At 44.3% G+C, this 12,070-nt stretch overlaps 1 protein-coding gene across 3 annotated transcripts; it reads right to left on the bottom strand.

The window, feature by feature from the left end:
• Positions 1 to 4,300: 4,300 nt before the first annotated feature.
• Positions 4,301 to 10,175, bottom strand: LOC109733206 (CSC1-like protein RXW8). Of its 3 annotated transcripts, XM_073499625.1 has the most exons (13): positions 9,897 to 10,146; positions 9,075 to 9,159; positions 8,869 to 8,950; positions 8,240 to 8,601; positions 7,815 to 7,961; positions 7,504 to 7,567; positions 7,202 to 7,411; positions 6,930 to 7,091; positions 6,533 to 6,831; positions 6,063 to 6,339; positions 5,709 to 5,984; positions 5,126 to 5,359; positions 4,301 to 4,989 (listed from the first exon to the last, which is right to left on the bottom strand). In XM_073499625.1, exons 4-13 carry the CDS (start codon positions 8,518 to 8,520, stop codon positions 4,642 to 4,644), a joined length of 2,298 nt encoding a protein of 765 aa, XP_073355726.1. In that variant the 5' UTR covers positions 8,521 to 8,601; positions 8,869 to 8,950; positions 9,075 to 9,159; positions 9,897 to 10,146; the 3' UTR covers positions 4,301 to 4,641. The 3 variants fall into 3 exon arrangements, with proteins under 3 accessions (XP_073355726.1, XP_020147993.3, XP_073355725.1); XM_020292404.4 differs by lacking the exons at positions 8,869 to 8,950; positions 9,075 to 9,159 and having other exon boundaries at positions 6,533 to 6,849; positions 9,897 to 10,175; XM_073499624.1 differs by lacking the exons at positions 8,869 to 8,950; positions 9,075 to 9,159 and having other exon boundaries at positions 9,897 to 10,175.
• Between the last annotated feature and the right edge of the window lie 1,895 nt (positions 10,176 to 12,070).

The raw sequence follows: 12,070 nt of genomic DNA, 5'->3' as shown, positions 1-12,070 counted from the left end.
AATGAAAGCAGCAATGTCGGTGTCAAAACCGGCAGATCTCGGGTAGGGGGTCCCGAACTGTGCGTCTAGGATCGATGGTAACAGGAGACGGGGGACACGATGTTTACACAGGTTCGGGCCCTCTCTATGGAGGTAATACCCTACTTCCTGCTTGATTGATCTTGATGAATATAAGTGTTACAAGAGTTGATCTACCACGAGATCGTAATGGCTAAACCCTAGAAGTCTAGCCTGTATGACTACGCTCTCCGGTTTATATAGACACCGGAGAGATCTAGGGTTACATGGGGTCGGTTACATAAGAAGGAATCTTCATAGTTGGTTGCCTGGCTTGCCTTCCACGCCAAGGAGAGTCCAATCCAGACACGGGTATAGTCTTCGGCCTTCATATCTTCACAGCCCATCAGTCCGGCCCAATGGATAACAGGCCGGACGCCCGAGGACCCCTTAGTCCAGGACTCCCTCAACGTCGAGGGGAGCTTCCTGGAGCCAGGCGGAGTCGTCGGCGACGAAGACGAGCGCGCCGAAACGTATCTCGCGGCCCTCAGCCAATCCATCGCCGGAAACCATGATGATGGAAATCGGAAAAAATCGCAACCTCACCAGAAAGTCGCTAAGACACCTGCCCCACGGTGGGCGCCAACTGTCGTGGTTCTAAGACTGACAGTAGAATGGGGGGTAGGTATGAGGAGGCAAGATCCTAGCTATGGTGAAGTTGTACACACAAGGTTTACGAGTTCAGGCCCTTCCCAGTGGAAGTAACAGCCCTACGTCTCGGTGCTCGGGAGCTCGGTCGATTGGATTATGTGTGTGGAGTTACAGGGGGTGCGAACCCTTGTCCCTGAGGAGGGGGGTGGCTTATATAGAGTTCGCCAAGCCCCTCCGGCCCTCAGTTTCACAGGGTTTAAGGTACATAAAGATAGGGCGTTACTGATAATGCCAGCAATAAAGATACATGAATGACCATTAAGTCTACAGAGTAACGCCTGTCCGTTGCCATACAGAGTGACTTTACATCTTCTATCCATCGAGTGATTCTTGTTACGGTCGAGTGAGTACTTCCTGGTCGAATGAACTTGAGTCTTCCGAGTGGAAAGTTTCTGGTCGAGTGGATGATGGTATCCCTTGAATGCTTTTGACTTAGGTAAATGTCCTTGGGGAGGGTGTCTAGGTCAGGCCTATGACCCTACCCTAGGTACATGTCGTCATCACCTACCACTGTCCCGGGGCTGAACTAAACTGCGAGGAGATAAGTCCTTATGTTTCATGGCTTGAGGATCTTGATACTGTTAAGTCAAATTATTTTCCTGGACTTGAAAATCTTAGTACTGAAAACGTGCGACCAATAGTGTTCGTGTTTACGGTCACAACTATTTAGGAAAGATGGTAAGATTTTTACTATTTGTCCTCAGTGCATCTTTTGCATACATTATTTTTTAAGCTAAACTTCATTGCTAAGTATGTTACTATGATGTTCTTCAATAGGGACTCCCGATGATAGTTGTGCCTCATTGGATCGAGTCTAAAGGTCGCATGGCAATGGTTAGCTTACGACCAAGTCATCCTACATTGCACATGAGTGCATTCAGGATTTCTAAAAGCGAGCAAGTCTTAATAGTGAAAGACTGGAGCAAAATTGTGAAGGATCGCAGAGAAGTACTAGGGGCAGCAATCAGAAGCGCAGCCCACAATTAGGAGACAGGTTCATCTGCATGCTCCAATATGATGAATCAGGAGTGCTACACATGTTCTATGCTATTTTACCCTGAGAGAGAGCAGTAGGAGTGATTAGCTAGCTAGAATGAGTTTGAAGATGATGATGTGCTACACTATGACTATGATGATTAAATAGCTAGTGTTGGTGGTAATGACTATGATGATTATTATTAGCTAGTGTTGGTGGTGATTAGATAGCTACACTATGACTATGATGATTAAATAGTGTTGGTGGTAATGACTATGATGATTATTAGCTAGTGTTGTTGGTGATGATACGATGCAAGAGTTTTTATATTAATATGATGATGATGATGATGATGATGATGATGATGATGATGATGAGTTATTATATCATTGGGTGAAAGAACCGCAATTAGTTTCAAGTGGATGGATCCTAGGTGATCAAGTCATGGATTATCGTGATAATCCATGACTTGGTCACTTAGGATCCATCCATTTGAATCTAATCTGCGGTTCTTTCATCTAGTGATTTAATAACTCATTATAATGTAAAAACAATCTCTAAATTGCTACTGTATGAAAACTTGTATAAAGGTGTATGAATACGACATAAATTAAAAAAGAAATAGAATACGGAATAATAGTAATAGCGCGGGCACTGAGAGGCACTACTAGTAATTACCAGTAGCGCTTGTTGCAGGACACGCTACTACTAAGTATATAGAGCAGTAGCGCGTGCTGACAAACACTACTGCTAACCTTTAGCTGTAGCGCCGTAGCAGTAGCGCGGTTATCCGCGCTACTGATAGTCCAAAAACCCACGCTGCTGCTAGGCTTTTCCCTAGTAGTGGACAGTTGGGCCGGATGCGGGAGAGATGTATATACACATGAGATCCGACGGCGAGAAACATCCAGATCGCGTAAACGAACAGTCAGAATCACGATCAGATGCAAATCGCCGAGAGGGGCTCGCTTTAGGCTCAGTTTTACTGTCCTAAATTCATGGTGTATATCAATGTGCTAGATTAGATGCTAAGATGCAAGCTCCCACTGCCATGCTAGCTTGCTAGGGGCTCCTACCCTTTCACCTAATTGGAGCAACTTACTATCAGCATGCCAAGAATCGATGATTTTACACCCCTTCCCAAAAGAATTGAAAGAATATTATCTACCTTATGAAGAAGAAGAAATTGGAACAGAGGATAAGGGTTCTCATTTCGTGGAACAAAGTCTGTAGGACTACAACTCGGGGATGTTTGTGAGTTTTGGATATACACATAACAAAGCTTTACTAATCAAGAATCAATATAAGGTTTATACCAAGGCTAGTCTTCCTTAGTTGAAGCTCATTTGGGAAAGTTACTATTCTAATACCCCTCCTCGGGGCAGAACAGAAGGGTCTTTCTGTTGACAATTTCTCTTGAAGCACATCCCAAATTGTAAAGATGTGGCCACATGTATTGTTGGACAAAGGCACTCTGTGTTATTTTTACATGATAAATGGGTAGTACAAACTCTCACTAAAAACTCCCTGAGATGCATCGTCTGCTCTTAATGATAAAGTTTCTCTGGCTAGTATCCTTAACTCTGGTGATCTTGCAGAAGAATGCCACAAGCATTTGTCTAGTCAAGCTTTCACTTGGTATACTGAAGTACAAGACTTGCTTCATCGAAATCCTCAATCGGATGAGCAAGATAAATAGGGCTATATTTCAAAATCACATGCTTACTCATCAATGCGAACATACAACTTTCTCATGGACAAGACAGAGGCTCGTCTTTTGTTTAAATTGCTTTGAATAAGTGCATGTAGATCAGGAGATAAATCTTGTTTTGGTTGTCCATACATGACAGGGTCAACACTAGGATCCTTCTCAAGTGCAAGTCTCTTCATATGAACATCTGTACTTGTATCTTATGCAATGAGGGCACTGAGGAAACCCCTACACGTCTTTTTTGGGACTGCAATTTTGCTCAAGAATGTTGGCAATCTATTATTCATAAGAGATTGAGGGGCATTTCAGTCTTCCATGAAATTCTGTTGGCAAGTCAATGGTTCCTAAGCAGATTGCAATGGATATTTTAACTATGGGTTGCTACTTGCTAGAACGGTGGATGCAGCGCAATGATGAAATTTACAAGAATGAAACTCCCAGGGATTAACTCTTGGCGATTCGAGCTGAAGCAAGATCTTATTCTGATTGGACACAGCCGCACAATCTTAAACGAAAAAGAAAAATCAAACTATTTTAGCACTTGGATAGACCCACATCTCTGCCTAACTTCCCTTTGCTTTCATTCTGTTTTATTCTCCCATTCTTTATTCTTTGCATGTACATTTGTATATAAATCTTAATAAAATTATACACTGGGACAATGTCCTACTGTCAATTGCATTAAAAAATGATAGTGATAGATAATGGCTGTAAAGTCTGAAATCATCTACAGATATTGTAGATGACAGGTCAAGAGCTGCCACCAAATACAAAAATGATTGCACATGCTTCTTCATAAATACAGATTAAGTTCATCAAACAGAGTTGCACGCCCTCAGCCGGGCATAAAACCCAAAATTCTTCAATATTACGACACAATATCATAGAGCATCAAATGAGAAGAGTTTGCAAGAAATAGATCATATCCACAATTTCATATCGAGGTTTCACAACTGAACATATCAAGTGATAATGTGATACTAATGTATGATATCATGCAATGTGGATGCAGTAACTAAAGTAGTATCATGCGTTATTATGATACTAGCCCATGATACTATGCATTGTGGGTGGCCTTAATTCCTGTTTGTCCAAACTTGGAATGCTGGCCCTAAAACAAAAATTGCACCCCAGCAACCATGATGATGCTTCACTTGGATTTTCTAACTAATGCATGCTGTACTATACTTGTATGTATGACCTATACTGACGTACATTTACACGAGCGGACGGACAGATGGACAGGTTAGTTAATTGACGCGCTAATCAATGCGCTATCGCCGGACCTCTTTTCTGCAGTCCAGAGGAAAGCAATGGATCTCACGGAATCCCACAGACGGCTAACAGGGAGTCCTTTCAGAGTTGGGTGAGACAGATCCCTTCTGCTGGGTTCTTGTTCCTCGCATGTTTCTTCTCCGTTGGGCTCGCCCGAGCTAGGGCCTTCATCTTGGTCCTCGTCATTCCCGACGGTCACGATTTTCTCCAGCTTTATATCTTCATTGCCAGGGAACTGCCGGTATGCGGAACGGAGTCTGTGGTGAATATGTTCCATTCTCCCTGACCTTTCGTCTTCCCTGTCCAAGTCGATTAAATCCTGCGCAGTCGGAACACAGCCAATCAGTGGAACAGGGATAACAACAACTCATCAGTCACCATAACAATAAATTTCACTCCTGGGTTATTATTCCCAACTAGTTTGGGGTGTTATGTATGGAAATAATAGCACGAACCTGTGACGGAAAAGTTTTGAACAGGGGAAGGAATCGGGTTCTACAATACTGATTGAATGAAAGAATAAAGAAGATCGGAGGTATGGTGAAGCCTGCGGCTACTGGTGATTCTTTTAGGCCAAATACACCGAAGCAGATGACCTGGGTGAGCACGAGAGAGAATATCACCGTGTTGTGTACAATTGGCCAATACAAACCACCACTGTCATATCTCATGCGGTAAACATTGAGCAACTGAAAACAGATACAAGATGGCAGATCATTAGCATACAGAACCAATACGGTTCATATGAAAAAAATCGGCAGCATAATGAAACCGGCAGAGCTCCTGCCTTGCTCGTCGAAAAAAATCAACAAAAATACTTTTATCAAGTATTTGCCGTCAAGAGCATGTACTTAATTTTTTTTCCTATTTTATATCTGCAGATAGCACTGTATGTTGCTAAACTATCTTTAATTGTAATGGCAACATGGTTGTTCTTTTTTTTGCGAGGGCAACATTGTTCTAAGAAAATAGAATGCAACATAGCAACTGCCATGGAATTATTAGTATTCTAGAAGCCGTCTCTAGTTTCTCTCTCACCTGATTGCGGTATACAACATAACCCAGGAAGAAGTAGACTAGCAGAAAAGGTAAGATCAAGGGTGCCAGTACAGAGCACGAGAAGCCCAATAGTCCAAACAACATAACTTTTGGTATTTCTGTGTGATAAGGAAATGTGGGAACAAACGCGATATCTTCTTTCATTCTCAGAACATACTTTATTATAAAGTTATAGATCAGGCCAAAGAGTTGCATAAGTTCAGATGATAAACTGGCCCATCCTGAAGTCAGAACATAGGTGATGAAGAACGTAGTCTGAAATCACAGATTTACAGTGTATTAGTTAGAGGAAAAATGATCTTTCTGCAGCATGAAAGACAAGATAGAACTAACCTGCTCAGGTATGACATGAGCGAGCCGGACAGCGATGTCCTTCGTGCTCGAAGAAGGGCTCAATTGGCTTATGACAGCACCAGATGCTAAACTAACAAAGAACACATTCCAAATGTAGAAGTACAGCACTTTAGAGCAAGCACTCTTCTTCCTTTCACTGTGAGATGTAGGCCCCTCCATTGTCGAAAACCGTATCATTATTGGCGAAACGGTGTACAGGAATAATAGCAGTATGACGCTCGGAAGGTATCCAGTTATTATTTGGCTCATGTATGGCCTGCACGTCAAAGAGACGGGGGTCAATTCTCGAAGCCAACTACATATAAATGAGGAAAAAGCCATATGTTCAAGATACATCAAGGTAGAATGTGGTAACCAGTCTAAATGAGACCTGATGCATACTAGAGTCTACGAGTCAGTGGATATCAAGATGAGCTTAGAGAGGTTTATTCCAGTACATGGGTACTTACTTCTTCAATAACCCATCAAGGAAAGGAAGCTTCTTCTGCAACTGATCAAGCCGGGATAGACCTTGAATAAATGCCACTGGTAGCAGAAATGAGACCAGAAAAACAAGAGAACCTAGAACCGTAGCTATCCGTCGAATCCAAAGCTGCTTATAAGGAAGCCAAATGTTTGACCAATACACATCATCTGGTTCTGGAGCTAGATCAGTTACCCAGTTCGTAGGGTTCGAAGTCTGAAGTGCTTCTGAAGCAACAAGTGCTCCATACCGAGTTTTGAAAAATACAAAAGCAGCCGCACATTCCTGTAAACAGTTCCAGAACTGAAGTTGCTGACTTTATTATACATACTGATGAACTTAGTAAATAAAGCAATCAATGAACGCAAAACTGCAAATCAAACCTCGTTATCTATGTTCTTTGCAACTTCGGCAGTCGGTAACAACCGGAAGGAATCCGAAGAGGCTCCACAAAGAGAACACGGGTATGTAATTGCCTCACAGCTCTGATCTAGAGTTGTGTCTGTGGAAGGGTCCGACATTCCACATGCCTTCTTCGCGCCAGTCTGCAGCGTATGAAACAGTTTTACTCCAAAAGGTACAAATCCAAGCCAAGCGATTTGAGATCATCCCCCACCCTCCAAACAAATAGAAATGTTGTATGAGAAATGCTTACGATTATCTTCTGAACTTTCCCAGCCTTGTAAACAACTTGATGGAATAGGTAACTTGATGGATGATACTTGGTGAAGAAATCATCGACGTCAGTACTGCACGATTCGTTTGTTGTCTTTGGTATTCCGCGAACAAGCACAGTAAATTGGCCTGGATTTACTGTTGCACGTTTAAGGTGAATGAGCCTCAGCCTAGCGATGTGCCTATACTCCTGAAAGATTTGGGTACAGAAACAACATTACATGTGTTCCTCAATATGAGGAAACAGAATACTCCGTACTTTCTACGAGCAAAAAAACTTACAACATATAGGAGAAAGCAAGCTACTCCAGATATTATGTAGAGGACTATAGAATGAACCCAAAGCCTGCAATACAGCCAGCACATAAAATGAATACAGAAGTATGGATGTATGTTGCGCCACCATACCATGCCTGTTCTTTTCTAATGTCTTGAAGAGTGGACATACAAGGAACTAATCAAGTCAAGGTAGAGGCAAAACAAGATAACCCTATAAATCCAAATAATCAACGCAGCATACCGTGAATAAATATACAATTTCAGCCTTGATAAAACTACCTTATGATAAACCTAGAATAAATTGTTCAGCTCACCATCTTGATTGCACTTCCACATTACCAACTGTGAACATATGCAATTGTTCTGAAGAAATCTCAAGGCGATGCATCTTTCGTCCAAAATAATGCACTGGAAGAATTCCAAAAAGACACAGGATGGCAGCTAGGGAAAAGATGCGTATGCTGCAGAAAAAAAATGAATACATCAGTTTGCAAATTTGGAATCTGAGGTCCATTAAGCCGATAGAAAAAGGATTCTTCTTAACAAGCACTAAAACAAGCCCAATTTTGTAAGGTAGCTGCCAGAGCTGCCACTTTCCGTCTCCTGATTTTATAGTCAACACATAGATAGATGGATGTTAATATGCTCATCAACCAGATACCGGTGTCTTCTTCTAGCCAGCAGAATGATGATACCAAGGAAGGAGTACATGGATATCAGGACGAAAACTCGGGAGTACCTGAATACTAGCATTCTATTGAAAGCAACAGCATCCAGCCCAGCAGCTGCCAATAGCTCTTCCTCGGTACACTGCAGGGCCTTGACGATCCAGCCAGTGGATGGAACAAACCTCTCCAAGATGAAGGCCTCTCGGAGCAGTCTATTCTCCTCGGCGATCCTCCGGCCGAAGTAGACCCTTACAAATGCTGGCTGCTTTCTGAGAACGGAATAGAGCGACCACAAGAGCACGCAGATCCCAATATTGATGCCAGCAGAGGTCATGAGCGCGCTGATCTTCATGGCTTCCTATCCTATCAGACCAGCCACGGACAAGAAACAGGGCACATGTCATCTAAGCATCATCCTTGATGTCCTCGGGACCTACAGGTACAGAAAGATGAAGATATTTCTTAACAGTAGTAGACACTGGAGTAGTCTAAAGTCTAAACTGCACAAGTTCCAGATGAAGCAAAAAGCTACTCAACGTGGTAGTGTGATAAGACCATAGTTAAAAAAGGCGTGCCTGGGCGATAGCAGCACGTAATATGCGCATAATTACGCTTGAGCGTGTGCTTTTGTCAGAAAAGCACAATTAACTCCTAGTGCTGTTTTTTTCAAACTTTGGATGTATCAGTTAACTGAGATTACCAAAGATTCCCCTCTAAGTGGCTACAGAATCCGAGCACCGCCCCCCTGGCTCGATCAAAGCACAAATTCCATCAGATGTGAACTGGAGGAATCCGAGCACCGCCCCCCTGACTCGATCAAAGCACAAATTCCATCAGATGTGAACTGGAGGAATCCGAGCACCGCCCCCTGGCTCGATCAAAGCACAAATTCCATCAGATGTGAACTGGAGGAATCCGAGCTGTCCGGCTGATTGATGTCATCTAACTATCTAAGCATATACAGAAGCATCATTCTTGATGTCCTCAGCACCTACAGATGCAGGAAGATGAAGATATTGCTTAACACTAGAGACTGAAGTAGTCTAAAGTCTAAACTTCACAAGTTCAAGATGAAGCAAAAGCTGTTCAATGTTGTAGTGTGACAAGACCATAGTTAAAAAGGCGTGCCTGCGCCGGGATAGCGAAACCCCTGGCGCTTAATTGCGGTTAAGCCTGCGCTTTTGTCAGAAAAGCGCAAGGCGGTGCCAAAAGCACAATTAACTCCTAGTGCTGTTTTTTCAACTTTGGATGTATCAGTTAACTGAGACTACTAAAGATTCCCCTCTAAGTGGCTACCGAATCCGAGCACCGCCCCCCTGGCTCGATCAAAGCACACATTATCTAGCACAACATGGTAATATTGGATGCTCCGAGCACAAATTCCATCAGATAATTTTCTGCGACAAATTCTGAGCAGAGATTCCATCAGATAATTTTTCTGAGCACAAATTCCATGAGATATGTAAACGGGAGGAATCCGAGCTGTCCGGCTGAGTTTAACAGGTAGTGGGCTATATTCGATCAAAAGTGAACAGGAGCACTTCAAAATCAGATTCTTCGACCAACTTGGAGGATAATAATTTTACTACTAGGAACAAAATGAAAACTTCCAACCTCTGACCAAAATGCCGAGAACAGTTGAGACGAATTCAATCTGCCGCTCTGATGGAAGTAGCAGAAGAATACATAGGAGCAGAACAAAAGGGAGGATGAGGAGGAATCCGCTACCTCAGAGTGTACAGGACAGGACTGGGACAGCCGCCGGAGCCAAGAAGTCGTCCGCCCGCCGCCGCGAGAACAGGAGGAACCCTACGCCACCCTCAAGCGACCAGAAAAATCAGAATGGAAACGCGGCGGGCATCGGGAGCATTGGCGGGGAGCAGCGCCGACGGAGCGCGGCAATGGCGAGGGGCCGAGGTCGCCGGCGATTGGTTGGTGGGAGGCGGGTCAGAGCCAGAGAGAGTTGATTTGTCTCGGCAGAGCAGAGAGAGGGAGCAGGCAGAGCCCATCCTACTCCTCCGAAACCAACCAATTCTAATGCGGGGCCCACCCCACGTGTATTAAAGAAAATTATAACATGTTTAAAAATTGGCCACTTGTGCATATTTAGAAAACTTCATGCATTTGAGAAAAGTTGTTCATACGTGGTAAGAGTATATGTTCATGTGAATTTTTAACAAGTCCGTGCATTCCTCCTCGTCGCCGAAAACGATGCAAAACAAAAGGGAAAGATGAAAAAAATGATAAAATAAAAACAGAAAAACAAAGGGAAAACATGAAAACACGTAAAAAGAAGCAGATTTTTTTTTTAAAGGCAGGAAAAAATGAGAAACGAAAAATAAAAATGAAAAACTGAAAAACAAAACAAGAAAGCTCATAAAAGAAACAGAAGAAACAAAAAAAGAAAGAAAAGCACTCCACGCTTATTATGTCGGCTCAACAGTAGAGACGCCTCGGACGTCGACTCCTTGACGCCTGCAACGAGCGGTGTACATACAAACTGCGGACCCAACCACGTCACTTAGGCTGGCAAGAAGGAGCAGCAATGCCCCCACAAGGAAGGTGGACTATTCACTAATCCTGCTTTGTGTTTGCTTCCATGCATAATTAATCATTCCTCCAACTTGATCAAGTAATACAATTTCGGAATCTAATTTGAATACAATTCCTCAAGCTTCCTCGCGTGCGCTCCACGCCGCGCCGGCCCTCCCAAATTGTAAGGATTATTATTAATTATTTTTCAAGAAAACGCAAAGCGATTTTGCGTTTCATTGCATTGAAAAGGTGGGAAAGTACATACCTCCTAGGAGGTTATATTTACAGAGTCCTAACTCCTCCGATCAGTGGACATCCCAGAAGGCGGGCAAGACTACTCGCAGCCCCTGTGCCCCAGCTTGTGCCCAACAATTGGCCTCGTCTTTAATCCTATCAACTAGCGCATCTATCGATGGTCTTGACTTGTCTAAGACGCACTCGTTCCTCTGTTTCCAGATCATCCAGGGAACGAGCAGTGTGATCGATTGCAGAGCTTTGTGCAGCATTGGAGGGGTTTGCGCCTTCGCCCGCAGCCACCAGTCCATCAAGGTGGTGTCATTGGCCGGTGTTTGGGCAGGGATGTGCGTCCAGTCTAGGGTGCGGTGCCAGATCTGCTTAGCAAACGGGCATGTCAGTAGCAGGTGTTGGATGGTCTCCGGGTCTTGATCGCAGAGGAGGCACCTAGGGTGGTGCTGCAGGCCGCGGCTGGCAAGTCTTGTCGCCGTCCAACATCGGTCCTGGTGGGCAAGCCAGTGGAAGAATTTGACGGGGGTGGTGCCCAACACTTCCAAATCAGCTTGCACGAGTGGCAGCGTGTAGATCCCTGGAAGGTGGCTGCATAGCAAGATTGGGCCGAATATGTAGCATTTGTTGTCCATCTCCAAACAGCCGGTCAGGTTCTTCCGATAGGGTAAAGTGATGTATCGCCTGCCATAGCATCAGGTACTGGCCAATCTCGTGTATCCCTATGGTTCCTTGGATGTCTCGGGCCCAAGTGTTCCCGTTGAGTCCATCAGCCACTGTTCGTGTCTTGCGTCGTTGCTTGGGTATGCATTGGTATAGCAGGGGGGCAATCTCGCTGACAGATTGGCCGCTGATCCATCGGTCGTCCCAGAAGAGTGTTGTCCGGCCATCGCCGAGCATCATAGTAGTGGATGCGAAGAACAGTGCACGCTCCTCCTTGGAGAACTGGAGATCAAGGCCTTGCCACGCGCGGTCCGTGTCCGTGCGGGCGAGCCACATCCATCGCAGCCGTAGTGCAAGGCCTGCGCGCTCCAGGTCTCGGATCCCAAGGCCACCATATTCCACGGGGTGGCAGGCGCGGCGCCAATTGACGTGACAGTTTCCTCCGTTGGCGACGGCGCGGC

Source organism: Aegilops tauschii, chromosome 5, assembly GCF_002575655.3.
Source record: "Aegilops tauschii subsp. strangulata cultivar AL8/78 chromosome 5, Aet v6.0, whole genome shotgun sequence".
NCBI classification, from domain to species: Eukaryota; Viridiplantae; Streptophyta; class Magnoliopsida; order Poales; family Poaceae; genus Aegilops; species Aegilops tauschii.
This window is presented reverse-complemented; position numbering and strand designations above follow the sequence as displayed.